The sequence below is a fragment of the Suncus etruscus genome, chromosome 2 (genome assembly GCF_024139225.1).
Source record: "Suncus etruscus isolate mSunEtr1 chromosome 2, mSunEtr1.pri.cur, whole genome shotgun sequence".
NCBI lineage: Eukaryota > Metazoa > Chordata > Mammalia > Eulipotyphla > Soricidae > Suncus > Suncus etruscus.
The window spans coordinates 5,167,651-5,194,637 of record NC_064849.1 but is presented as its reverse complement, the minus strand read 5'-3'; the positions used below and the strand labels follow the sequence as shown (position 1 = coordinate 5,194,637).

The 26,987-nt window shown below is 53.9% G+C and overlaps 3 protein-coding genes and 1 non-coding gene across 4 annotated transcripts; 3 read left to right on the top strand and 1 right to left on the bottom strand.

The window, feature by feature from the left end:
- The first annotated feature begins 21 nt into the window (after positions 1-21).
- On the top strand, positions 22-14,855 carry RHBDF1 (rhomboid 5 homolog 1). Its single transcript, XM_049767962.1, has 17 exons — positions 22-97; positions 8,224-8,564; positions 9,294-9,507; positions 9,761-9,970; positions 10,128-10,250; positions 10,343-10,500; positions 10,714-10,971; positions 11,062-11,173; positions 11,285-11,359; positions 11,441-11,602; positions 12,626-12,726; positions 12,825-12,888; positions 13,187-13,281; positions 13,530-13,605; positions 13,675-13,775; positions 13,883-14,036; positions 14,185-14,855. The coding sequence occupies exons 2-17, from the start codon at positions 8,248-8,250 to the stop codon at positions 14,602-14,604; spliced, it is 2,640 nt and encodes an 879-aa protein (XP_049623919.1). The 5' UTR covers positions 22-97; positions 8,224-8,247; the 3' UTR covers positions 14,605-14,855.
- Positions 14,856-15,490: 635 nt separating this feature from the next.
- On the bottom strand, positions 15,491-21,386 carry SNRNP25 (small nuclear ribonucleoprotein U11/U12 subunit 25). The gene is made up of 5 exons (XM_049768002.1): positions 21,239-21,386; positions 17,063-17,153; positions 16,796-16,901; positions 16,146-16,220; positions 15,491-15,795 (listed from the first exon to the last, which is right to left on the bottom strand). The coding sequence occupies exons 1-5, from the start codon at positions 21,371-21,373 to the stop codon at positions 15,738-15,740; spliced, it is 465 nt and encodes a 154-aa protein (XP_049623959.1). The 5' UTR covers positions 21,374-21,386; the 3' UTR covers positions 15,491-15,737.
- LOC126002901 (U2 spliceosomal RNA) lies at positions 18,336-18,523 on the top strand. The gene has a single exon (XR_007493499.1). It is a non-coding gene; the product is annotated as a U2 spliceosomal RNA (small nuclear RNA).
- Positions 21,387-21,790: 404 nt separating the features above from the next.
- On the top strand, positions 21,791-25,484 carry POLR3K (RNA polymerase III subunit K). Its single transcript, XM_049768010.1, has 3 exons — positions 21,791-21,911; positions 23,622-23,709; positions 25,084-25,484. Exons 1-3 carry the CDS (start codon positions 21,801-21,803, stop codon positions 25,209-25,211), a joined length of 327 nt encoding a protein of 108 aa, XP_049623967.1. The 5' UTR covers positions 21,791-21,800; the 3' UTR covers positions 25,212-25,484.
- The last annotated feature ends 1,503 nt before the right edge of the window (positions 25,485-26,987 follow it).

Sequence of the window (26,987 nt, the reverse complement as noted above, 5' to 3'; positions counted from 1 at the left end):
CCGGGCGGCGGGCCGGACGGGCCGGCAGCGGCGGTGGCGGCGGCGGGGCTCTAAGCCCGGAGCCCGCAGGACCCCCGAGCACCGCGCGCCGGACGCGGTAAGTTGGCACCGCGCGCGCGCGCGCAGGCGGCACTGGGCAGGGCTGGGGACCGGCGGGGCGCGCGGTGCGGGGGCCGGGCCGGGCCGGGCTGGGGCCAGGCCGGGCCGGGCAGGCCCGTTCCCGGAGGCGGCCGCGAGAACTTCCCCGCCGGAGTTCCCCAGGCGGCCCGGCCCTGGATTCCGCGCCCGGCGCGCGCAAAAATAGCCCGTGGCCGGATTAGCACGTCCGTGCGCCCTGGCCGGCCGGACAGACAGCCCGACTCCAGCCCTGCAGCCCGGGCAGCGGAGGGTCCCCGGGTCCGGGATCGGAGCTCCCCACGCTTCCCCGGGTCGGGCGGCGTCTGCAGCCGGAGCCCCGGGCCGGGTTCGACCCGGTTCGCGGGTATCCTGCGCGCACCGTGGCACCGCCGAGCTCTGCCCCCTCTCCCCACTGGAAACCCAGACTTGGCCCCGGCGCCCCTTCCCCTGCCGGATGCGGCCTTCCTGGGCCGGAGACAGGGCCTCCCCACCCGGGCCTGTCCGCGGGCTGCATGGCGAGTGTCCCCCCTTCCCCGGACAACCCCACCCTTCCGGCCCAAGCCCCTGTTCCGTCCGGAATCTGGGAGTCGGGGGTGGGGTGAGGCCCCTTCCCCGCTCTGGGACTTTCTCCTGGAGATGGTTCCTGGATGAAACTGGCTTTTCAGGTTTGGCCCAGCTGGGTGCCGGGTACTCCCCACTCCGAAGGAACCAGAGATAGCAGCTGGGGTTGAGGGGGACCTTGAAAAATCCTGAGAACTTCAGGGCCATGAGAGCCTTTTGCTGGAGCCCAGCAGGAGCGGGAGGGCACTCACAGGTCAGAAGGCTGGACCCAGAGGCTGCCCAAAGAAACCAAGAAACGCAGAGCAGTTGGCTATGGTCCTCGCCTGCCTCCTTCACTCCAGCCTCTTTCACCTCCTTCACCCCTTCACACCTGCTTCCTCACCTCCTTGCATTGTCTGGGCCTTGTTCCAGACAAGAGTGGGAGTATCCCACTCTCCTTCCTCAGAGCACCCCATTTTCTTTTCCCTTGGGATATGAGCTGCATGCACCCAGCCAGCTCCAGTTCCCCATCTCCGTGTCTGTGACCAGATCATCTTTCCTCACAGATCAATTTGCTGCGCCTCTGCTTCTTTCTGGGTTGACTCTGTTTGAGGGTGACTTCCTCTCCGTACTGTGAAACTGGGACTAGCAGCCCTCAGAACTGTCCCGAGGGATCCACGATAGTCTGCTCCAGCCCACTGGTGGCTCCCAGCTGCATAGACTTTAACCCAAGTCTTTTTTTTAATTATTATTTTTATTTTTTGAGGTCACACTCGACAGCGCTCAGGGGATACTCCTGTCTCTACACTCAGAAATCGCTCCTCTGGGGACCATAGGGGATGCTGGGATTCGAACCAGGGTCCGTCTTGTGTTGTGCAAAGCAAATGCCCTACCGCTGTGCTATCAATCCGGCCCCTAATTTTTCTTCTTTTTTTGGGGGAGGGAAGGATCACACCTGGCAGCTTTCAGGGGTTACTCCTGGCTCAGAAATCGCGCCTGGCAGGCTCAGGGGACCATATGAGATGCCAGGATTTAAACCACCGTACTTCTGCATACAAGGCAAACGCTTTACCTCCATGCTATCTCTCCAGTCCCCTGGCCCCTAATTTTTAATTTTGTTTGGGGTCACACCCAGCAATGCACAGGGCTTACTCCCGAGTCTGTGCTCAGGAAGTTCTCCTGGCCAGCTCAGGGGACCATATGGCGTGCCGGGGCTCAAACCCAGGGTCAGTTACATGCAAGCTACATGCAAGCGCAATGCCCTCCCTGAACTATGGTTCTGAACCCGTTGACCTCAAGCTCTTGGAGCCCTGGAAGGCTTGGTGATCTGCCGTTGCCTGGTTCTGAGCATCAGTTTCTTTTGTTAGAAGATCCTAGGGGTTGGACTGGGTCAGTGGGGAGTGGGTTTGTTTTGAGACTGGCCTGCCATGCTCCTTATCCCCTGGAAATACACTTCAGGGACCTGGTCTCCCCTCCTCAGCCTGTTTTCCGCATGTGGTGCTTCCAGAAGGGCTTGCTGAGTCTGAGGGTCTGCACACAGGGATAGCAAGGGTAGGTCTGGGTGCCCAGCTATTCACCGCTCTGTGCTGGGATGTGGGTGCTCCCTCTGCATGGATGCCTTCAGCTCCTATTGGGATCCCAGAAGAGAAACCCCACAGCACTGCTGTTTGTGACTGTTGGTGGTCAGTTCAGGCCTCATAGAGTCTGGGGGCTCCCTGCCACTACCCATCTAACACAAAGAGCCCAGGCCTCTCATTCTGGGCCTTCTGTACTGCCAGGCTGGCTTGTTCCCTGTCCCAGGACTAGTTCTACTTTCCCACCTCTGCACCCCTTACCTGGTCAGGCTCCCGAGGGTCACTCTTTCTTAGAGAAGGTGTCCAGGCTCTCCTGTTCCTGGTTTCCACATGTTATCTAGTGTGAGCACAAGTGTGGGCAGGAGGAGGGACCAGCAGCGGGGTCTTAGCTGGCCCTGGACCCCTCTAACCTCCTTCTACAGGAAGGTGGGATTTGCTGGAGTGGGGACTGCCCACATTGTTCCAATGTTTTCCTGGTCCTGGTGAGAGCAGAGGCCAGGTGACTCCCTGAGGCATCCAGTAATTTGTGACGGAGAAAGGCTTCACACCTGGTGCTTCCCACCCCAGGAGTACAGGGGGCCTGGGACCCTGAGGGTCAGAATTCAGGAGCGAGATTGGTGGAGTGGTCCTCCTGGACGTGGGGCACTTCTGGACAGGTGTCCCCAGGTGGGATCCATTGCTCCTGCTAACCTCAGGTGGCCAACCCACTGCTCTTGTGGCACACCCTTACACTGGCTCCAGGCCGCCATCCTGAGCTGTTTACTGCCACCAGCTTCTGGTTTTGAGTCAGTTGTTGCTACGTGTGCGTGTGTCCATGTGCTCATGCCATGTGTACATACCCCGCTGTGTGAGCATGTCCATATGTGTGTGTGATGCCCTATAAACATGCACAATGTCCACATATGGGTGCACAGCTTTGCGCATGTTCATTCATTCATGTGCATGCCCATATGTGTCCATGTCCAGCCATGCCTATTTGGCTCATTTGTGCCCATGCATGTCTCTGTGTGTACACACTCATGAGTGTTTATGTGCATTCCACGTATGTCCACACACGTCCATGTATGTACAAATCCATGCATGTCTTGTATGTGCACACTCATGCCCATGCCCATGTGTGTCTGTGTGTACAGATCCATGTGTATTCATGTATGTACGAATCCATGTAGTCTATATTGCAAACTCATGTGTGCCCATGTGTTCAAGTCCACATGCGCCCATGTCCATGTATGTATGGGTTGTGCGCAACATCTGTGTGCAGCAGTGAAGAGTGTGCTAGGCTGTGTTCGGCATCTTGGTCCGAGCTGGTGTCCTGTTGGGGTTCCAGCTTCCTGCCCCTCACTCCCAAGAACAGCACCAGCCGGAGGGTCTCATCGCCCCTGAGGGTGGCTCTGAGAAGGCACCACCAGCTGCTCTGCCAGCTGCAGCAGACCCCTTGGCCTCACCATATATGTGGACCCTGCTGCCTCCGGCATCTTCTCAGCTCCTGGCTGGCAGCTTCACTGCTGCCAGAGTGACTCAGATGCTCCGTGACCCTGGCTGTGTCTTTTCCCGCATTGAGGGGTCAGCGGAATGGAGATGCTGTTGGGGTTCCCTCCAGGGCTCTCTGGGAACAAGAGCCCCCTGTGTGCCCAGTAGGCGTAGACACTGAGCCACTGTCTCCTTTGGGCGGGCACTGAGCCTCTCCCCAGCCCAGACTCTTTGTCTGCCTGGGCCTGGTCCTCCTTCCTGTACCCGCAGGCCCACTCTGGAGCATGTCCCCTCTGTGAGTGTCACCCAATTGATGCTCAGGGAAGGGCAGACCCAGGAGCTGTGGCATCAGGATGAATGTTTTGAAGGAAGAACGGCTTTCTTCCTCTATCCTGAGCCCAGAAGACAATGGGGGGCCCAGGATGCATGTGGGAGGTCTGTGTATATAGGCAGGGGTTGGTGCCACTTTCACAGACTGGATCAAATTGCTGGCAGGGGCCAGAGATGCTGGGCAGAAGGGCAGGAGCCCTGTGCTAGGCTCAGCCCCACATCCTAACCCTGGTCAGAGCCATCTTCGGGGTCCTGTCCTTGTCAGCCTTGGCTTGGTTCCATCTGTGCTTATTGAGTACGGTGGGCTGTTGTGACATTGTAGACTGAAGGGGCAAGACAGATGGCACACACTGGACTCAAGGAATACACAGTAATACACAGTGCTTGCCTAGTATGGGGGTGCTGACCCGGACTGCCAGGCCTGAAGACTGGGCTGGGTGGGACAGAAGTTGCAGAGACTTTCAGGCAAGAGGAACTGTGACCGGAACTGGGGCTAGACATATGTGGTGACATGAACCCTCAGCTGACAAAGGCTTTCTAGCATGACTGAGAGGATACCAACAGTTCCTAGCAGTGTCCCAAGGCTGTTTCTTTGCACTTAAATGGTTTTTTTTTTTTGGGGGGGGGGAGGGTTACACCTGGCAGTGCTCAATGATTACTGCTGGCACTGTGCTCAAAAATCGCTCCTGGCTCGGAACCAGATGGGATGTCAGGGATTGAAGTCAGGTTTATCCCGGGTTAGTCATGAGCAAGGCAAACTCTACTGCTCTTGCTATTGCTCTAGCCCTGTGCTTAGGTTTTAGATTTTGGTTTACACTCAGCAGTGATCAGGGAAGCCTGCAGTGCTGTGTCAGAATCTGGGCCTCCATGCAAAGCCAATTTCCACTTGACAGTCCCCAAGGGCACTCTCTGAGCTGACCCTCTCCAGGCCTCAGAGGGGCCGCACCATTTTCTAGGCAGAATGTTGAGGCTGGGAGGTCAACTGCCTGCAGGGATGAAATGAAGGTGGCTCAGACCCTTTTAGAAACATCGGGGGCTGTGAAATCACCCCACGCGCCATATCTCCAAGCCCAGGCGAAGGAGTAATCAGGCTGAGGGTGAAACATGTAGCCTGGCAGTCTTCTACCTTGTATCTCCACCCAGCTCCCTGCCAGAACTGCCGTGTTTTTTTTTTTTTTTTTTTTGGTTTTGGGGTCACACCCGGCAGCGCTCAGGGGTTCCTCCAGGCTCTACGCTCAGAAATCATTCCTGGCAGGCTCGGGGGACCATATGGGATGCTGGGATTCGAACCACCAACCTTCTGCATGCTATCTCTCTGGCCCTGACGTTTTTATTGAGTCCAGAGACCATCCCTGGGTGGGACAATAAGGACAGAATCAGAACAGCTCTGCTATCCTGAGCCAGTCCCACCCAGGTTTACAAGGAAGACAATCTCTGATTTGGGGTAAATCCAAGTTGTAAACAAACATAGAAAGGAACCAGGGATGATCTTTGTTAAAATGAGGTGTAACCTCAGGGCCAGAGAGATAGCATGGAGGTAGGTAGGGCATTTGCCTTGCATGCTTTGCATGCAGAAGGACGGTGGTTCGAATCCTGGCATCCCATATGGTCCCCTGAATCTGCCAAGAGCGTAGAGCCAGGAGTAACCCCTGAGCGCTGCCGGGTGTGACCCCCCCCCAAAAAAAAATAAGGTGTAACCTAACGGGATTATGCACTCTCCCTAACCAGTGGCTGTGGCTCAGAGGGTCACTCAGAGTGATGTCCCAGCTGCCTGTATTTCTAGCCAGCCACACTGCCAGTGTCACTGCCCTATCTGTGAAAAGGGGCAGGGACAGTGAGGAAGAGGCCCATTCCAGGGCCATGTTACTGGACCCGCTCAGGGACACAGAGGCTGGCCTGGATCTGTGGTGCGTGTTGAGTGTGGAGTACTGGTCTTCCTCTCCACCCCTCTTGGGACCGCCTTCTTACTCATGTTTTGGACTCACCAAGGGCCAGGGACATTGTGAGTGGAAAGGCCCCAGTGCACAGCCAGATGAGAAACAAGGTGTGAATGAGCGGGCTGTGTCCCAAGAACTTTCCTGAGGGCTCGCCCACAGTGACAAGTTCTGAGGGCAGCTCCTCAGCATGGCCCTGTGACTATCCTGAATGATGAATCCCCTACTCGGTGCATGTAGAATCATTTCAAGTGGGAACAGTGCCTTTGCATGGTGTTGGGTGGTTGGTCCTGTCTGGGAGTCAAAATAAGGTCATTCGGGAATGCAGGCAATAGATAGCCTGGCAGGTTTCTAGTTGGTATAGAGTTGGTTGGGGGGCGGGGGAGGCTTGTAGCTGAGTCCTGGGTGGCCCCTGATGGGCATCAGGCCTTTGGGGACAGGGGTGTGTTGTACTGCTCTTGTCCCACGGCCTATAGGGCCAGGAGGGGCTGTGTGCCAAACCTCAGTGGGTCTGGTTATGCTCTTGATGTGAGACCTCCGGGAAAACAAACCTTTTTATTTATTTATTTATTTATTTATTTATTTATTTATTTATTTATTTATTTATTTATTTTTAGCCACACCCGGCAATACTGAGGGGGTTCTTCCTGGCTCTGCACTCAGAAATAGTTCCTGGCAGGTTGGGGGATCATATTGGGATGCTGGGGATTGAATCTGGGTCTATCCTGAGTCAACCAAATGCAAGGCAAACACCCTACCACTCTGGCCCTAAACCTTTGTCTTTTTTTTTTTTTTTTTTGGTTTTTGGGTCACACCCGGCATTGCTCAGGGGTTACTCCTGGCTGTCTGCTCAGAAATAGCTCCTGGCAGGCACGGGGGACCATATGGGACACCGGGATTCGAACCAACCACCTTTGGTCCTGGATCAGCCGTTTGCAAGGCAAACACCGCTGTGCTATCTCTCCGGGCCCTAAACCTTTGTCTTTGAACAGTTTCACTTTGCCACCAGGACTGAAGTCCCCCCTCCAACTCCTTTTGTCCCTTCTGTCACTATTGTTGGGACTTATGCATACTTGGTTGTGGTGCTTGCCCAAGGCACAGTTGGTGGCAGTGTCCTCATACACCTGCCAGCATCAGTGTCCCCAGACAGCAGAACCACAGGAACAGGTAGGTGTGTGTGGGTGGCACCAAGGACTGAACACAGGATCTCATACTAGCCAGGCCAGGACTTTCCATTACTAAGTGACTTCAGGCCAGTGGGTGAAGCTTCATCTACGTCCCTTCCAAGCAGTTAAGAGGCTCCAGTTGGGAGCTGTTTCCTGGGGCTTGAGTGAGTGGCTCCTCCTGGTTACCAGAACTTTGAGTGAGCTCAGGGATTTAGGGTTCTCTGTCCTTCAGTGTCATTTGGCCAAAATCTGCTCTCAGTGCCCACCCCCCATGCTTAGGGACACTCCCTGGATGCTGACTTTTTGTCTTGGTGGGGGATTGAGCCAACCAAGCAGTGTTCAGGGGGCTCAGAAGCTTCTCCCAGCAGTGCTTGGCCTTGTAGGACCAAACACCCCCAGTCTTGGGTTTTTGCCAGCCCTCTTCGGGTGAGAATCTCCCTTCCCAAACTCAGAAGACTTTGGGAGCTCAGGAAGGGCCTAGGAGGCCTGTGGATTCCTGGCAGGGGTTGGTGCTACTACCTTCATAGACTGGCTCATGAGGCTGGCAGGGGCTGGCAGGGATAGGGTTAGATTTAGGAAAACTGATGTCTTAGTTTTGCTCTTTGTATTTTTTTTTCCTGGGGACCTGGGAGTTTGGGCCACAGCTGGCTGTGCTCAGGGCTTACATTTGGTTCTGTATGTGGATTGAATCCATGTTCAATGTTTGCATCAAACTCCCCAACCCTTGAGAAGCTGATGTTTTATGAAATGAGAGGTGGAGCACCATAGCGGGGGGAGTCCTCTTCTACATCTGGGCCCCTGGTAGGTTGGGGCAATGCTCCCAGCAACCTGGCGCCGTTTGTTTTTGGGTAAAGTTTGCCCCCTGGTGGCTGCCATCATCCCTGCAGTGCTCTCCCCATTCCTGCCCTATGGCATTCCTGAACCAGGTGGCTTCTGTCTTTGAACCAGAAGATCTGAGTGTAGTAAATGAAGGGGTTGGACCCTGGCCTGTGCTCTTGTGGTCACTCTGTCCTAGGGACTCACTGTTCCCACTTCTTGGGTCTGGTCCCAGGTCCCTTCAGAGACTGTTCCCTGATATTGTGCACACCCCAGGCCTGTTTGGCGCCAGCTGCAAGCATGAGTGAGGCCCGGAGAGACAGCACAAGCAGCCTGCAGCGTAAAAAGCCGCCGTGGCTGAAGCTGGACATCCCGGTGGCGGCACCTCCCATGGCTGAGGAGTCCAGCTCCCTGCAGGTGAGCTCTGGCCAGCAGGGGCTGTGGGCACACCCAACAGCACCCCTTCCCCGGGACCCTGTGGCCCAGCCTCTGAGACGCCAGGTTTTCCTGCGGAGTGTGAGTATGCCAGCCGAGGCGGCCCATGTCCCCTCTCCCCACCATGAGCCCCGACGATCAGCGCTGCAGCGGCAGATGTCCATCACGCAGACCATCCGCAGGTACAAGGCCACCTCCCCGCACAGCGTGGATTGGGGCTGGTGGGGCACCGGGAAGCAGTGGGGGTGGGCATCTGTAGGTGTTGGGGCTTGGAATTGGGCAGGGCCCCTCCTGTCTTGGCTTTGCCAACTTTGCCCCACGGTGCCCCACCTTCCTCCCGCTTCCACCTCTCTCTGCCTCTTCACCCCTTCAGCACTCGCTTTCTCCTTCTCTGTTTTCTTCACCCCGCGCTCTGGCCCCTCAGCAGCCGACAGGTGCATTTTGGGTGTGTCCACACCCTGCCCCTCTTGGGCTCCCCTGCCGCCCGCCGGGCTCTCCCGCAGTGCCAGTCTCTCTCTCGGTCCCTGCTCAGGTACCCACGTCGGGGCACAAAGGTGTTGGCATGAGCTGGCATGTGCATGGTACATGAGCCCCTCCTTGGAATTGGGGTCCTGGATCCCGAACAGCAGGTGCCTGTGGGGTCTCTCTTGCATGTCCTAGGGCTGCTCACAGCATGTGTAGGTTTGCCTCATCTCTTCATGCTCTGGCTGTGTTCTGAGCTCTGACATGGGGTTGCCAGGGTCCCCGTCTCAGGTGGAAATTTGGAGTTGTTTGTGTTTCTGCAGAGGGTACCCAGGCCTGGAACCCACCCCTCTTGGTTAGGACTTGCTCATGAGACCCTGGTCCCTGGAGTGACTGGAGACCTGGGGTGCATGACACTGGGTCACGCCGAGCGCCCTACCTCCATGCAGGGGCACAGCCGACTGGTTTGGAGTGAGCAAAGACAGTGACAGCACCCAGAAATGGCAGCGCAAGAGCCTCCGTCACTGCAGTCAGCGTTATGGAAAGCTGAAGCCCCAGGTCATGCGGGAGCTGGACCTTCCGAGCCAGGACAACGTATCCCTGACCAGCACTGAGACGCCTCCACCCCTATATGTGGGGCCATGCCAGCTGGGCATGCAGAAGGTGCATGGCCGGCCCCAGCCCTGCTCCCCTGGGCCAGCCAGTCCGAGCAGAGCTTAGGTGGGAGGGGAGAGGTCTGCTGGCCCCATGAGGTGCCAGAAGTTGCCTGGGAAAGGGGAGATGACAGGGTTCTGGGACTGTACTCTGGGCCCCGTTCTGGGTGCATTGGGCATAGACCTGATGTCCTCATAGTGGTCCAGGGAGCCTTGTGCATGGTGGGCCTCCCCAGATTTGAGCGTCTCCTCCCTCCCGCCAGATCATAGACCCCCTGGCCCGGGGTAGGGCCTTCCGCGTGGCGGATGATACCGCCGATGGCCTGAGCGCCCCGCACACGCCCATCACGCCGGGTGCTGCCTCCCTCTGCTCCTTCTCCAGCTCCCGCTCGGGTTTCAACCGGCTCCCGCGGAGACGCAAGCGTGAGTCGGTGGCCAAGATGAGCTTCCGGGCAGCTGCAGCCCTGGTGAAGGTGGGCACAGGGTCTGAACCGCACACGGGGCTGGGTGGAGTAGGAACCGAGTTGCAACTCTGGCATTGAGAGGTGGGCACAGGGCTGGGGAAGCGGGGGGGTGGGCTGGTGGCATCTGAGCTGCAGCCAGGCCCTGTGTTCGTGTCCTCCCTGGCAGGGCCGGTCCGTGAGGGATGGCACCCTCCGCCGGGTGCAGCGCCGAAGCTTTACTCCCGCCAGCTTCCTGGAGGAGGACACAGTTGAGTTCCCCGAGGAGCTTGACACGTCCTTCTTTGCTCGGGTCAGTGCTGCGGTGGGGCAGGGGGTGGGGTGGCATGTCATCCACATCCCCTCTGTTGCGGCTTCCCCACCTGACCTGCAGTGTTTGCTCAGGAAGGTGTCCTCCACGAGGAGCTGTCCACGTACCCAGACGAGGTGTTTGAGTCTCCCTCGGAGGCAGCACTGAAGGACTGGGAGAAAGGCCCAGAGCAAGCGGGTCTCACGGGGGGCGCACTGGACCGCAATGAGCTGGAGCGTAGCCATTTGATGCTGTGAGTTTTGTGGGGATCTTTGGGGGGAGGCTTATGTGGAGCAGCCAGGCTCCAGGGGCTGGAGTCACCTAGGGTCTGGAGAGCCCAACTCAGCTGTGGAGATTGGGGCGCCCAGGTGGAACAAGACTGCACTTGGAGAAACATGATGGGGTGCCTTTGGCAGAACTGCAGCCTCTGGGGGGGCTGCCCCACGGAGATTTCCCTTCCTCCCAGGCCTCTGGAGCGTGGCTGGAGGAAGCAGAAGGAGGGGACCCCTGGGGGCCCCCAGCCAAAGGTGCGGTTGCGGCAGGAGGTGGTGAGCACAGCTGGGCAGCGCCGGGGCCAGCGTATCGCCGTGCCGGTGCGCAAATTCTTCGCCAGGGAGAAGCGGCCCTACGGCCTGGGCATGGTGGGCCGGCTCACCAACCGCACCTACCGCAAACGCATCGACAGCTACGTCAAACGCCAGATCGAGGACATGGATGACCACAGGTAGGTCCTGGGTGGTGGAGCGAGTGCCGGGCAGCTCCAGGTTTAGGTTGGAGGCTGCAGACGCCACCTCTGCCCACTCTCCACCTACAGGCCCTTCTTCACCTACTGGCTCACTTTTGTGCACTCGCTCGTCACCATTCTAGCTGTGTGCATCTATGGCATAGCGCCGGTGGGCTTCTCGCAGCACGAGACTGTAGATTCGGTGAGCTCTGGAGCCCCCTCAGACCTGGGCCCTGGAGTCCAGCCTCCCCCTTTGGCCCCATTCCTGGAGGAGAGGGCCCATGTGGAGACTGATCTCCTTGCAATTTCTCAGGTGCTTCGGAACAGAGGGGTCTATGAGAATGTCAAGTATGTCCAGCAGGAGAACTTCTGGGTCGGGCCCAGCTCGGTGAGGCCAGGGCCGGGTTGGGCTTTGATGCGTGGGGCCTGTGGTGGGCAGAGGCCACAGCAGCTCTTGCCACTCCTGCAGGAGGCGCTCATCCATCTGGGCGCCAAGTTCTCACCCTGCATGCGCCAGGACCCGCAGGTGCACAACCTCATCCGTGCTGCCCGGGAGCGAGAGAAGCACTCGGCCTGCTGCGTGCGCAACGATAAGTCTGGCTGTGTGCAGACTTCAGAGGAGGAGTGCTCGGTGTGTGGCCTTCCTGCACCTGTTCTCACCTCGTGGCTGGGCCCCACAGACCATCTTCCTCCTTCCTCCTCCAGACTTCTTTCTTAGGTGGCCTCTTGGAGAGGTTTTTTTCCACAAGTGTCTTAGGGAAGTTAATTTCCCAGTGCAGTCTGAAAGGTTTATGTAGGAGGTGCTAACCCCATTTCTTGGCCCTGTGCACAGCTCATCTCTCATTCTAAGAGATTTACAAGGTTTTTTTTTTTTTTTTTTTTTTTTTTTGGTTGTTGTTGTTATTGTTGTGGGAGGGGACACACTCAGCAATGCTCAGACTTTATACTCCTTGCTCTGCACTCAGTAATTACTCCTGTCAGTGCTCAGAGGACCCTATGGGACTGAACCTGGATCAGCCATGTGCAAGACCTACATCCCCATAAGCCAGGGGTCTTCAAACTATGGTCCGTGGGCCATATGTGGCTCACTGATTTATCTGGCTCACAGTGTTTTAGCCACTGCTGCCTGTCCTGCTTCGCAGCAGACTCATCCCAGGCCCGCAGTCCACGTGTGGGATGTGTGCAGCACTTTCTGACTTCCCTCCTTCTGTCTAACTTCTCCTCTCACTCTCAGGCAGCGGTCCTGCTGAAAGCAGGCCCATAGTTCCTATTGAAATACTTGTAAGTTTGTTGATCAATTTAATTTTACTTGTCCTACATCTTAAAATATTTTGTCCCCCCATTTTATATTTACTTTAAAATAAGATATGTGCAGTGTGCATAGGAATTGGTTCAGTTTTATTTTAAACTATAGTCTGGCCTCAGTGGTCTGAGGAACAGTGAACTGGCCCCATATAAAAAGTTTGAGGACACTTACCATAAGCGATTAGGAATAAGACTAGTTGGCCCCTGCCAAAGTGCATTGTACAGCTCAGAGGTTAGGCTGTAGGGATAAGGGAGACTGGTCTTGCTTTCAGTTTCTGCCTTGGGAAGCCCTTGCCAACCTACCCAGACACTCCTGGGTTCTGACAGGGATTTCCTGTGTCCTCTGCAGTCCACGTTAGCAGTGTGGGTGAGGTGGCCCACTCATCCTAGTGCCCCAGAACTTGATGGCCACAAGAGACAGTTCGGCTCCGTCTGTCACCAGGACCCCAGGTCAGTCCATGTTTCTGGGCAGCCTCTTGTTGGGGCCTGGGTGTGTGGAGGCAGATGGGAGGGAACCCAGGGCCTGATCAAACACTTGTCTCATGCAGGGTATGTGATGAACCCTCTTCCGAGGACCCCCATGAGTGGCCAGATGACATCACCAGATGGCCGGTAAGCTGGAATTGTGACCTGCTGGGGCATCTGTCCGCCTGGTAGTGGAGGAAGCACCTTACCCATGCCTGCCAAAGGTTCTCATAGGGGCCACCTGTTTCCAGATGCCAGGCACCAGGCCTGCCCCCTTGCTAGCACTTACTTCTGCACTGATTAGAGCAGGGGTGCAGAATGACATGTCAAGAGGTCAGAGGGCATGGCTGGGCTTGACAGACCAGCGGAAGGCATGGCAGTGCTCCTGGAGCAGGGTTGGGACCAGGGTTGGGGCAGGCCCTGACTCGTCCCATTGGTGGCCCAGATCTGCACTAAGAACAGCGCAGGGAACCACACCAACCACCCCCACATGGACTGCGCCATCACAGGCAGACCTTGCTGCATTGGCACCAAAGGCAGGTAAGTACAGAGCACTGTGCCCTCCCTTCTCAGTCAAGAGAAAGTGGCGAGAGGCGCAGGGGACTGCATTTGTGCAAGCTGAGCACAGAGGCTGACAGATGAGGCCAATAGCTGGGGGTTTGTGGGGTTGGAGGCTCACAGGCTGTCTCCTGCACCCTCTGGCCTCAAACTGACAAAGGCACCTGGGTGGTATGGTGTGGTCAGGAGCCCCTGCCTGTGGCCTGACCCAGCGGCACCCCTTTTCCCAGGTGTGAGATCACCTCTCGAGAATACTGTGACTTCATGCGGGGTTACTTCCACGAGGAGGCCACGCTCTGCTCTCAGGTAGGCTTGTGGGGTGCTTGTCCCTGCTCCCGCACCACTTCAGGTGCTGACCAGCCCTGATCTACACAGGTGCATTGCATGGATGACGTCTGCGGGCTCCTGCCCTTCCTCAATCCCGAAGTGCCTGACCAGTTCTACCGCCTGTGGTTGTCCCTCTTCCTACACGCTGGGCAAGTACCACCCTATGGGCTGGGTAGGCCTGGGTGAGGTGGGAGGCCTCAGGGGTCCTGGGAAGGGCTGGGACCCTTGCCTCCTGCTGAGTGCACCCTTCCCACAGGGTCCTGCATTGCCTGGTCTCTGTCTGCTTCCAGATGACGGTTCTGCGGGACCTGGAGAAGCTGGCTGGCTGGCACCGCATTGCCATCATTTACATCCTGAGTGGTGTCACAGGGAACCTCGCCAGTGCCATCTTCCTGCCGTATAGGGCAGAGGTGAGGCCCAGTTTGTGCTCACTTTGGGTCCCAGAAGCATCACTTAAGACTCCCAACCCTGACCCAACCATGGATGAGAGGCAGCCCTGGGTCATCAGGTTCTGCTTCAAGCTCCAGTTCACTTCAAGGCCACCTCCTCTCTCCTCAGGTGGGCCCCGCTGGCTCCCAGTTTGGCATCCTGGCCTGCCTCTTCGTGGAGCTCTTTCAGAGCTGGCAGATCCTGGCACGGCCGTGGCGTGCCTTCTTCAAGCTGCTGGCGGTGGTGCTCTTCCTGTTCACCTTTGGGCTGCTGCCGTGGATCGATAACTTCGCCCACATCTCAGGCTTCATCAGCGGCCTCTTCCTCTCCTTCGCCTTCCTGCCTTACATCAGCTTTGGCAAGTTCGACCTGTACCGCAAGCGCTGCCAGATTATCGTCTTCCAGGTGGTCTTCCTGGGCCTCCTGGCTGGCCTGGTGGTCCTCTTCTATTTCTATCCCGTCCGTTGCGAGTGGTGCGAGTTCCTCACCTGCATTCCCTTCACCGACAAGTTCTGTGAAAAATATGAGCTGGACGCGCAGCTCCACTGAGCTGACCAGGATGCTGACGCTGACAGCCGCGTGCTCCAGCAGGCCGGAGCCGGGCCTGTTGGCCACAAGCCCTGGGACTCTGCGTGCCTTCAACGCAGACCTCTTGTGCCTTGTCCACTGCTGTTGACCCTCTCGTACTTCTGGCATTTATCACACTAGTTCTCATGGTTACCTTTTAACCTATCTCTTGACGACCACGTCATGTGGCCAATAAATGGACCCGGGAGCGTTTTAGCTGCCACTGATTGGAGCACAGCTGCCTCTTCCTTCCTGTTGGGTTTGGGGCTGCTGAGAGGCCTGCGGGGGGGCCCCGTCTCCCACTCTCAATTCCTCAGAGTAGAGCTGAATGCCAGGTGTGCATCAGTGGATGCCCCATAGCCAGCTGCACCTTTTCTCTTTCAGAGTCGCTAGTGACAAGGACCCACTGGTGCCTGTCAATATTACCACAAATAGGAGGTACCCTCAACTTTAACCCCTAGGCTCCTCCTTTTGCACATACATAAGCCTTGTCAGCTGGGATGGGCAGCTGGCACCTGCCTCCCCCCAAGCAAAAACAGAAAGCTTGCTTCCCTCTGACACCATCCACCCGCTGAGGACAGTAACAGCCATGGCCAGGTGTACTATGTGGGCTCCAACCCTAGCTCTGACAGGGCAGCAGTCTCTCCTTCCCTGGAAACCATGGCTCTTTGCCTTTCACATCCAAGAAACTTTTTTTTTTTCTGATTTTTGAGCCACACCCGGTGATGCTCAGGGGTTACTCCTGGCTCGGGGGACCATATGGATGCTGGGGATTGAAGTTGGATCCGTCCTGGGTCAGCTGCGTGCAAGGCAAACACCCTACCACTGTGCCTTTGCTCCAGCCTTTCAATAAACTTTTATTCTGTGCACAGATTTGGGTCCACAGCCCCATGGGGTCCATCACGGGATTAGTGTTTGGGTCCTGGGAAGGATCAGGTTCTTTAGGCCGGACAAATGGAAGAGAAACAAGCACCAGCTCTAACAGCCCAGGTCCCGAGGGCCAGCACCAATAGTCTGGCCAGGGTCACCTCCAGGATCTCGGAGAGGAGTTGGTAGCCTTTGGCTTCCTCCAGGTGGGGTCACAGCTCAGCTCTCAGAAGAGCCCTCTCAAGAGTTCACTTCTGCCGCAGCTTTTTGATGAAGGACACCTCGTCCCGATTGCGGATTCCATAACTGGAAGAGAAGGAACAGGGAAGTGTCTGTCCTTTAGCAGGAAGTGCAGTTGAGCTCCAGCTCCCACACATGGAGCTGACTTCTGCCTGCAGAAGTCTGCCTGCAGTTACCCCCTGCCCTATGTAAGGCCAACAGCTCAGAACCAGCAGGCCCTTGTGTTGTTCCCTGCCCACCTCTACTCAGGCACTGTGCTGTGCTCACAAGTCCCAGAAACTCATCTAAGATCCCTTCCTGGGCAGGAGAGAGCACAGCGGTGAAGGCATTAGTTGTGCATGGGCCAATGCAGGTTTGGTCTGTGGCATCACCTGTGGCTCCCTGAGCACCTCTGGGGGCGACCCCTGAGCACTTACTCCCGGAGCTGCTTCTTGTCCTCTGTGAGCTTCTCTCCGGCAGAGGTCAGATGGTATGTCCTCCACACATAGGTCCTGCAAGATGGATTTGAACAAAGCAGAAGCAGAGTGAGCTGGGCAGTCAAGACAGAAAAGGGCTCAAGCACTCAGTCTGTGGGAGAGGCTCCTCTTTAGGTCTCTTCCAGAGCAGGCCTGAGACAGATATGGGCAGGTCCTGTGAGGAATACATGGAATACATGAAGCCTAATGCAGTTGCTGTGGCAGGTAATGAGGATGACAAGTCAGGATTCTTAGGCATAGCGGGGGTGGCCGTCATTGCCCTAATTAGAACCTAATGGAGTGTCGGTGGAATTTAAAAGTACATTTCCAGGGCCAGGAAGAGCAACAGGGCTCAGTGGGCCTACCACATGGTCCTGAGCACTGCTGGAAGCAGCCCTGCTGGTTCCTGGCACCACAAGGCCATCAGATTGAATTGCCTGCCTGGTTAGCCAATATTCCTGGAAGTCCCCCACCCCCCCACTCCCTCCGCTGGACCCCTTGAGCACTGCTTGTGAGGGCCCAAATCCATCAATGGGGTATCTAGCAGCACTCAGATGGAGTCCCATAGCAGCCCCCCTGCAAGCTGGGGAAGGAAATGCTGCTCCACTTACCAGCTGATGTGCTGGATGCCCCCTTCGCGCTCCTGCCTGAGCTGCACGTATCTCTGGATGGCCTTCTTCAGGTCCAGGACTGTGGCATTCTGCACCACCACCACAGCTGCAAATGAGGGCACACAAGCAGAAAGATGTGACGGGGCAGAGTTGACTCCAGAGTCAGAGCTTCAGGTGGCACAACAGTCACCCCAACACCCTGACCAACCCGACTGATCTCTTCCCCTGTGAAGTGAACTGCAGGGCCTGAGGGGAGGGGGCACTTACGCATGACTTCTCCATCCATCTTGCACACTCGGACCGTCATCGCTTGGCCATATTCTAGTGCTATCTGGGAATTGACCTCTTCCAAAGTGACCTAGGAAAGAGCAAGGGCAGTAATGGAAGCTTTGTTTTTTTTTTTTTGTTTTTTGTTTTTGGTTTCTCGGCCACACCCGTTTGATGCTCAGGGATTACTCCTGGCTAAATGCTCAGAAATTGCCTGGCTTGGGGGGACCATATGGGACACTGGGGGATAGAACCACGGTCCTTCCTTGGCTAGCGCTTGCAAGGCAGACACCTTACCTCTAGCGCCACCTCACCGGCCCCGGAAGCTTTGCTTTTTTGCTCTTTCTCCTTTCTTGACTTTGGGACCTACCTAGTATTGCTTATGGCTTACTCCTTGCTCTGCACTCAGAGATAACTCTTGGAGGTCCTCAGGTGACCATAAGAATGTCAGGCAAACACCCTCCCTGCTGATCTATCACTTCGACTATAGCCCTGTTATTCTTGACCACTCCAAACTACCACAAAGAAAAACCAACTGAGGGGCCACAGTGGTAGCACAGAGGTAGGGAGTTGGCCTTGCATGCAGCTGTCCTGGGATGGATCCAGGTTCGATTCCGGCATCCCATGTGGCCCTCCGAGCCAGGAGCGACTTCTGAGCACAGAGCCAGGAGTAGCCCGTGAGCCCCGTGAGTGTGGCCCAAAAAGAAAAACCAGCTGAGTTAAGTGTCCAAAGAGCAGTGCCACAACTGATGAAGACAGAATAGGAAGACATTCATGGTATTTTAAGTTTCTGGAGTCATACCCAGTGGTACTTGAGCACCAAGTTTGGAATTGAACCCAAGCACCCCTCCACAAATGCAAAGTATGCCTTACATGTGCTCAGCTTATTGAATTATCTCTCCAGCCCAAGAAAGGGAAGAAGTTCTTTTTTTTTGCTTTTTGGGCCACACCCGTTTGATGCTCAGGGGTTACTCCTGGCTTGGGGGGACCATATGGGACGCCAGGGGAATTGAACGTGGTCCGTCCTACGCTAGCACTTGCAAGGCAGACACCTTACTTCTAGCACCACCTCTCCGGCCCCGGGAAGAAGTTCTTGCCAATGTCACAGTTTCCCTGTGTGTCAGCATTCTCATCTCATTTTCCACCCATATTTGACCTCTTTCTGGTCAGTAATAAACATTTTGTTATATATATATTTTAACCTCCTGTGTTAGCATTTCAACTCAGGGTCTCACAAATGCAACATAAATGCTTCACCATGAAATACATCCCTATCGCTTCTCGGCCTTTTGGCTAAGATCAAGTGTAGTATCTGTTCTTATCAGTTTAATATCTGATACGTCGTCTATCCGACAATATATTAAATGGATTTTTGGCACTAGGAACTGGAATAGGAGCTTGCTCCGTCCATTCCACGCATCGACCTGGTATTGCAGTACCTCCAGGAACGGTGCACCAAAAAAACAAAACAAAACAAAAAAAAACATCCCTGAGGAGATAGCTTAAAGAGCTAAGGTGCATGACTAGCAAGAACAGAGCACAAATTTGATCCCCAACGTCACATGGCTTCATGGCACTGTTGGGGGGCACCCTTTCCTCCCCAAATTAGAATTTAATAAGGACTCTGTGATAGGGGGGCTGGTGTAGTATAATAGGTTTGATCCCTTGCACCCCAAGCCCCACTAGGAATGATTCCTGAATACTACCATATGTAGCCCTTCCATTTTCCTTAAAACCCAAGTTATGATTAGCAAAATATCAAGCATATAAGACAAGACAGTGCCCCACTGATATGGCCCAAAGGGGTAGAACACATGTCTGCTATGTGAGAGGCCCTAAGTTTGGTCCTGAAGTTTGGTGCTAAGTCCTCCACCTGTCTTAGCACCATATGGGGTGGCTCTGCACCTCGCACCTGAGCAGTATGGCTGGCCCAGCAGTGAAGAAATGGATGCAGTGATGCCTAACTCCCTGTCTACAACCCTGAGCATGGCCCCTACTAGAAGAAATTAAAGACCGTGCCAAACTGCAGTAGAAACTGAGGTGAAGGAAAGATCACATTTTCACTTCGTTTTTACATACCAGGTCTATTGACAGCAACTTCGTTTTATAAATGTTGTACTAAGGGGCAGGAGAGACAGCATGTAGATGATCCAGGATGAACAGTGGTTTGAATTCCGGTATCCCATATGGTCCCCTGAGCTTGCCAAGAGCGATTTCTGAGCGCAGAGTCAGGAATAACCCGAGTGCTGCTGGGTGTGATCCCAAAACAAAACAAAAAAAAAAAATAAAACCAAAACAAACAAAAAACAACACTGTACAAAAATGTCAAGGATCCTAGCTAGTAATTTTGACTTCCTTTTACTATTTGTTGTTTGTTGGGGCCAGGGGCACATATCTGGTGCCCAGTGTTCAGGGATAACTCCCTAATAGGGTTTAGGAGATTTTATGGGGTGCCAGGAATTGAACCTAGATCAGCCACATGCAGGGCAATAGCCCTACCTGCTGTACTACCACTCTTAGCCTATTATTTTTTATTGTCCTTTAGGTAACATGCTTAACATAGGTGGTATTAATATACAAAGTTGTTGCACCTAACCTACCACCAAAGTGGCTGAGACCCTTTACTTTGAGACTCTCTTCCTACGTGCCCCGCTTCCTTTTCCCAAAGCTTGACAATAGGTTTTGAAATACAAGGCTAAGGGTTTGTCACCCCTGGATGCAGTCCCCTTGTTTTGTTTCTCTAGGGACCAGATGAATGAGATCGCTCAGTATTTTGTATTTCCTCTAGCTTACTATGGCTCGTAACATGACACCCTCCACCTAACTGTAAGCATTCATTACCTTTTTTGTTTGTTTTGTTTTTTTGGGTCACACCCGGCAGCACTCAGGGGTTACTCCTGGCTCTAAGCTCAGAGGCTTGGGGGACCATATGGGATGCCAGGATTCGAACCACTGTCCTTCCAAATGCCCTACCTCCATGCTATCTCTCCGGCCTTCACTACTTTCTTCTTCTAGACGAGTAACTACGTCCTTGCATATCTACTACAACTTCTTTCTGTGTTTATCTGTGCACATCTGTGCTGTTTTCACATTCTGGTTACTTGGCTCTACAGAGAAGATACGTGTGCAGTGACCCTTTCCATTGAATGCTTTGAGTTTGTGGTGGTGTGAGGTAGATACCAAGAATTTCTGGATCGGGGCCGGAGAGATAGCATGGAGGTAAGGCGTTTGCCTTTCATGCAGAAGATCATCGGTTCGATCTGGTCCCCCGTGTCTGCCAGTGTTGCAAATCAGCCCCTGAAGAGGTTGACTGATGGAGGGATGGAGGATGAAGCCTTTCTCTTCCAGCTCGGAGCACGCGTCTGCCACCCTGTCTAGCCAACGGTTCTGAGGTGAAACGGCGGGTAAACAGCTCGCAGTCAGGCTTGTGGAAATATTAGCTCTATTCGGTGGACAAGACTGAAGTCCAAAGACTCAGCCTCAGTTCCAGCAAAAAGCCCCTCGCCTTCCACAGACCCTTGTTTTTATCCCCCAGAATCAGGTACCACCCCATGGTGGGATCAGATACCAACCAATGGTGGGAGCAGAATCAGATACCACCCTAGGGTGGGGGTAGAATGCCAGGTCACACCCTAGGGTAGGGCACAATCACCGATCAGAGTAGGGTGAGTGACATAGTAATCCCCTAAAATATTTACATACACAACATGCCAGGAGCAATTTCTGAGCACGGAGCCAGGAGTAACCCCTGAGCACTGCCGGGTGTGACCCAAAAACCACACACACACACACACACACACACACACACACACACACACACACACACACACACACACACACAATTTCTGGGTCACATGCAGACTCTTTTTTGTTTTTGTTTTTGTTTTTGGGCCACACCCTGTGACGCTCAGGGGTTACTCCTGGTATGCGCTCAGAAGTTGCTCCTGGCTTCTTGGGGGACCATATGGGACGCCGGGGGATCGAACCGCGGTCCGTCCTAGGCTAGCGCAGGCAAGGCAGGCACCTTACCTCCAGCGCCACCGCCCGGCCCCTCATGCAGACTCTTAAAACCCGCACCCGAGCCCACAGCCTCCAGGGCTCTCGTGGCAACCGTCTGCAGCCGACCGAGCCCTTGGCAGCGGGGATGTCAATTCGGCCGCGCCCCACTTCGCACACCTGGATCGGGAGGTCGCAGAGAAGCGGGTCCTGCACCACCATGGCGAGTCCCTCCTGGAACACGTCGACCGCCTCGGAGTGAGGCAGCGCCTCCTCTTCGTCCTCGGGGACTTCGAGGTGCGTCCCGGCCTCCATCCCCTCCAGGGCGCCGGGAGACGGAGCCTAGTTGAGCTCCGCGCGCGGAGAGTGAAGGAGGCGGGGCCAAGCGGAGGCGTCGAGTCGAGTCGAGTCTCGGAGACCAATCAGCTGGAGCCTCCCTGCCGCGATGCTCGCCGGGAACGCGAAAGCTGCGTGTCTATTGGCCAGTCTCGATGTTTAGTTCCTGCCAGGGCCAATGAGCTGGAGCCTCCCTGCCTCGGTGCACGCTGGGAATGCGGAAGCTGCGCGGCTTCGGTGTTTAGTTGCTGCCAGGGCCAATGAGCTGGAGTCTCCCTGCCGCGGTGCTCGTTGGGAGCGCTAATGCTGCGTGCTGATTGGTTAATCAGGAAGAGTGGCAGCTTCCAGGACCAATGGGAACTCCTGAAAGCTGACATAAGGCGGGGGCTGCTGGGAGTTGGCAGCCATGCTGCTCTTCTGCCCGAGCTGCGGCAACGGACTCATCGTGGAAGAGGGGCAGCGCTGCCATCGCTTCGCCTGCAACACCTGCCCCTACGTCCACAATATCACCCGCAAGGTGGGCCCCGGGAGGGGCGCCGTCCGCGTGGCCCCCGGCTTACTGCAGCTTGAACGCCTCGAACGGAACAGAGGGTGTTAGCGTCGGGGGCGATGCTCTTGTTTATTTGCCTTAGGAATATTTCGTTGCTAGGAGCTTTTCTTCTGTGTTCATGTTTTGGGGATGGGGGACAGTTGGCTCCACCTTGTGATGCTCAGGGGGTCACTCCTGGCATGGCATCGAACCTGGTCATTCCGGTGTTGTACCAGCGTACTTTATTTTTTATTTTTTGCATCCCCTTGAGCATGACAGAGCAACCCAGTGTGACCTGATTTGCAAGCTTCGTGTTAGTTGCATGGCTGGAATCATCTACTTTGGCTTCTGTTGGGTTCCACTTTATTTTACCTAAACCTAAGTTCACCCCTGGTTCCTTTGTATCTGTTTGTTTACAACCTGCTTTTTACCCAAAACAAAGATTGTCTTATATGTTAACTTGGGCCGGACAGGCTCAGGATAGTTGCCCCACCTTGGGGTGGTCTCTGTACTCCATAAAAACTGTAGTTCTGGGGCCAGAGAGATAGCATGGAAGGCGTTTTGCCTTGCGTATAGTGAGCGGACTGATCGGTCGGTGGTTTGAATTCCGGCATCCCATAGGGTCCCCCGAGGCTGCCAGGAGCGATTTCTGAGTGTAGAGCCAAGTAACCCCTGAGCGCTGCCGGGTGGGACCCAAAAACAAAACAAAACAAAACAAAAAAGTGCCACTCTCAGTGTTTCACTCTCAGCCTGGTTTGGATTATTTCATGTGCGTCCTTGATTCACACTTGTTCACTTGGGTTTGGAAATACAATACATGATTTTACAGATTTACAGTTGTTTGTTTTTTCTCTCTGATCTTAGATTATCAAGGGTTTTCTGTTTTGTTTTGTTTTTGATCACACCCGGCAGCTGCTCCTCCAAGTGCTCTTTTTTTGGGGGGGGGTCACACCCGGCAGCGCTCAGGGGTTACTCCTGACTCTATGCTCAGAAATCACCCCTGGCAGGCACGGGGTGGGGGTGGGGGTAGCCCGGATTCGAACCACAGTCCTAGTGCATGCAAGGCAAGCGCCTTACATCCAGGCTATCTCCTGGCCCCGGATTATCTGATATGGATCTTTCCAGCCCTGCTGAGGAATTATTTCTGTTGCAGAGCCAGGAGTAACTCAGCGTTCTTGATGTAGCCCCCAAATAAAAACAAAAATCAAAGACACCAAAACCAAGCCAACCAAACAAAACATGGGACTTTTCCCAAGATCTTCTCCACCAGTTGAATAGTTTTGGGAAAGTGTATCTTCATCATGGGTCCTTTTCAGAGACATCTCAGCTCTTTTTTTGTTTTGTTTTGTTTTGTTTTGGGGTCAAACCGGCAGCATCCTGGTTCAGTGCTCAGAAATCGCACCTGGCAGGCTTGGGGAACCATATGGGATACTGGGATTCGAACCACCGACCGTCTGCATACACGGAAAATGCCTTACCTCCATGCTATCTCTCCGGCCCCAGCATCTCAGCTCTTAAAAAAGGAACTTTCCATTCCTGGTCATACCAATTTGTCAAAGGAAGGAAATCTTAAAAAAAAAAAAAAAAAAAAAAAAAAAGGAAGGAAATTTAGAGAGATCTTTGAGGGAAGGTATGGTTTGGTACCCAAGTTTGTGCTGCCACCTTTCTTCAAGAAACTAAAGATTTATTCTTTGTCAGGTCACCAACCGGAAGTACCCAAAGCTGAAGGAAGTGGATGATGTGCTAGGAGGAGCAGCTGCCTGGGAAAATGTGGACTCCACTGCAGGTGAGTTTTTCTCACTGAGCTGTGTTTAAGTATGAGGTGGCTATCTTTGTCAGCCTGTGAAATACTTCTGTGAAGTAACTCTCTAAAAATAGAAGTACAGACCTGGAAATGGCTCAGAGGACCAGAGCCTGTTCTTTTTGCATGTGGGAAGCCTTGTTGGTTTCCCAGGACCCCCTGCTTCCCAAACACCACAGGACATGACTCCAGGGTCTGGAGAGAGAGCACAGTGGTAGAGCTTTTGCCTTACATGAGGCTGACCTGAGGAGGACCTGGTTCAATTCCTGGCATCCCATATGGTCCCCCAGCCTGCCAGGGGCAGTGATATTTTAGGTACATAGTGACACTGCATCAGAAACATTCTATTTTATTTTTTTAGTTTTGGCTTTTGGGTCACACCTGGTGGCGCTCAGGGGTTAGTCTGGCTTTGTGCTCAGAAATTACTCCTAGCAGGCATGGGGAACCATATGAGAAGCCAGGATTTGAACCACTGTCCATCCTGGATCGGTGGCTGTGTGCAAGGCAAACACCTTACCACTGTGCTATCTCTCCGGCCCCTTTCCATATTATTTTTTTTTTTTTTTGTGGGGGGGGGGGGGGTGGGTCACACACAGCAGCGCTCAGAGGTTTCTCCTGGCTCTATTCTCAGAAATCACTCCTGGAAGGCTCAGGACCATATGGGATGCTGGGATTTGAACCACCGTCCTCTGCATGAAAGGCAAACCCGCCTTACCTCCATCCTATCTCTCCAGCCCCTTTCCATGTTATTTTATTTTATTTATTTTATTTTTGTTTTTAGGGGCACACCCGTTTGACGGTCAGGGGTTACTCCTGGCTTTGTGCTCAGAAATCTCCCCCCATATGGGGGGACCATATGGGATGCCGGGGGATCAAACCATGGTCTGTCCTACGCTAGCGCTTGCAAGGCAGACACCTTACCTCTAGCACCACCTCTCCGGCCCCATCCATGTTATTTTAAATCAACCAGATTAGAAGGCCCGGAGAGAGAGCACAGCGGCGTTTGCCTTGCAAGCAGCCGATCCAGGACCAAAGGTGGTTGGTTCGAATCCCGGTGTCCCATATGGTCCCCCGTGCCTGCCAGGAGCTATTTCTGAGCAGACAGCCAGGAGTAACCCCTGAGCACCGCCGGGTGTGACCCCCCCCAAAAAAAAAAATAAATCAACCAGATTAGAGAAGCAGAGTTAGTCCAAGGAAAGGTAGGGCCCAGCATCATCTGAGCAAGGGCTAGGCTTTGCTGTCTTTTCAGAATACCTACTTCTAATAGACATGCTGGTCACAAATTTATGTATGTACATGTAGATGTATATCTGTTTGTTTATAAAAACATGGGTCACGTGTTTGTTTTCTTGTTACCAGAGCCATGTCCAAAGTGTGAACACCCTCGAGCCTATTTCATGCAACTTCAGACACGATCTGCAGACGAGCCCATGACCACCTTCTACAAATGCTGCAATGCCCAGTGTGGGCATCGCTGGAGGGATTAGGGAGGCTGGTGCATGGCCAGTCTGTAGCCACGCCTCTGACATCTGTCCGGAGGATGTTTGCTGTGACCCTTTCATATGGCCTGCCAGGCTGTGAGCAAGCGATCCAAGGTGCCAGTCAGTGAGAAGCTCCTTGCTGTTTGGGAAGATCCGTGTTCTGGTTCGAGCACCCAGAGCTGGGCTCTTGTAAAAATGCCCCATGTGCTGTATTTCCATCCCCGGATGAGTGGGGTAGCCACAAAGATTTAATAAACAAGACAATCATGAAGAAGAGAATCATGGTGTCGGTAGCTTCTTCTTCCTTTTTTTTTTTTTTTGTGGTTTTTGGGTCACACCGGCAGTGCTCAGGGGTTATTCCTGGCTCCAGGCTCAGAAATTGCTCCTGGCAGGCACGGGGGACCTTATGGGACACTGGGATTCGAACCGATGACCTCCTGCATGAAAGGCAAACACACCTTACCTCCATGCTATCTCTCCGGCCCCATCGGGTAGCTTCTTGCCTCGAGTCTCAGGGCCCCCCCAAACCAAAACCTCCTCCAGTTCAAATCCCAGCTGGAGGTGGAGGATCAAGTGAGAGACAAAAGTAGTTATTTTATGTGGACTTTTACATGTTAAAGAGATGAGTAAAAAGGAAAGAGGAAGCTGGGAAGGCCTTTGTTTTGGGTAAAAGGGTGTTTCAACTATTCACCCTTTTCTGTTAAAAAAAATTGAGAAGGGTTACATGTTTTGTTCTGTTGTTCTCTGCAAGAGGGGGAACCCCAAAAGGAACTAGAATAATAGCTCTTAATTTGCATAGGCACAGTAAAAGTTGGGGAAATAAGGGGCCGGAGAGATAGCATGGAGGTAAGGCGTTTGCCTTTCATGCAGGAGGTCTTCGGTTCGAATCCCGGCGTCCCATATGGTCCCCCGTGCCTGCCAGGAGCAATTTCTGAGCCTGGAGCCAGGAATAACCCCTGAGCACTGCCGGGTGTGACCCAAAAACCACAAAAAAAAAAAAAAAAAAAAAAAAAAAAAGTTGGGGAAATAAAAAGAAAAAAAATCCTCAGTGGCGACTAAGGTGGTGAAGAAATTTTCTAATTCCTAGAATCACTGCCGGTGAGGGTAGACTTAGCAGTAAAATTATAATAGGTTAGATCCATCATTCTCAAAACAATCAGCCTTTCCATATCTTTACAAGACTTTTTTATAGACTTTTCTGAACATAAACATTAGAACCTTTCTACAGTTGTAGCAAGTTGCTAAATATTCTTACACCAAGCACTGTAATATGAGTAGAGCATCCAGGTTTTTTTCCATAAATGTCTCATAACAAATCATAAAAATATTTCTGCAGTTATACACAATTTGAAAATAAGTTTGTTAAACATTCTTACAATGAGCACTGTAATAAGAGTATAGATTCCAGGGACCGTAGATAGCATGGAGAAAGGGCGTTTGCTTTGCATGCAGAAGGACAGTGGTTCGAATCCTGGCATTCCGAGCTTGCCAGGAGCGGTTTCTGAGCGTAGAGCCAGGAGTAACCCTTGAGTGTTGCCGGGTGTGACCCAAAACCCCCCCAAAAAAAGTATAGATTCCAAGTTCCTTTTCCATAGACTTTTGTGGACAGAAACATAGAGCATTTTTGTTTGTTTGTTTTTGTTTTGTTTTTGGGTCATACCCAGTGCCGCTCAGAGATTACTCCTGTCTATGTGCTCAGAAATCTCTCCTGCCTTAGGGGACCATATGGGGCGCCAGGGGATCAAACCGTGGTCCATCCTACGGTAGCACGTGCAAGGCAGA

Excerpts from the sequence above, each read along its gene's own strand:
- POLR3K (XM_049768010.1), top strand. The coding sequence starts at position 21,801 with ATGCTGCTCTTCTGCCCGAGCTGCGGCAACGGACTCATCGTGGAAGAG. Across the intron at positions 21,912-23,621 it reads TCCACAATATCACCCGCAAG|GTCACCAACCGGAAGTACCC; the intron begins GTGGGCCCCGGG and ends ATTCTTTGTCAG. Across the intron at positions 23,710-25,083 it reads AAATGTGGACTCCACTGCAG|AGCCATGTCCAAAGTGTGAA; the intron begins GTGAGTTTTTCT and ends TCTTGTTACCAG.
- SNRNP25 (XM_049768002.1), bottom strand. The coding sequence starts at position 21,373 with ATGGAGGCCGGGACGCACCTCGAAGTCCCCGAGGACGAAGAGGAGGCG. Across the intron at positions 17,154-21,238 it reads TCTGCGACCTCCCGATCCAG|GTCACTTTGGAAGAGGTCAA; the intron begins GTGTGCGAAGTG and ends GCTCTTTCCTAG. Across the intron at positions 16,221-16,795 it reads GGCATCCAGCACATCAGCTG|GACCTATGTGTGGAGGACAT; the intron begins GTAAGTGGAGCA and ends TCCATCTTGCAG.
- RHBDF1 (XM_049767962.1), top strand. The coding sequence starts at position 8,248 with ATGAGTGAGGCCCGGAGAGACAGCACAAGCAGCCTGCAGCGTAAAAAG. Across the intron at positions 13,282-13,529 it reads TGCATTGGCACCAAAGGCAG|GTGTGAGATCACCTCTCGAG; the intron begins GTAAGTACAGAG and ends CCCTTTTCCCAG. Across the intron at positions 13,606-13,674 it reads AGGCCACGCTCTGCTCTCAG|GTGCATTGCATGGATGACGT; the intron begins GTAGGCTTGTGG and ends TGATCTACACAG.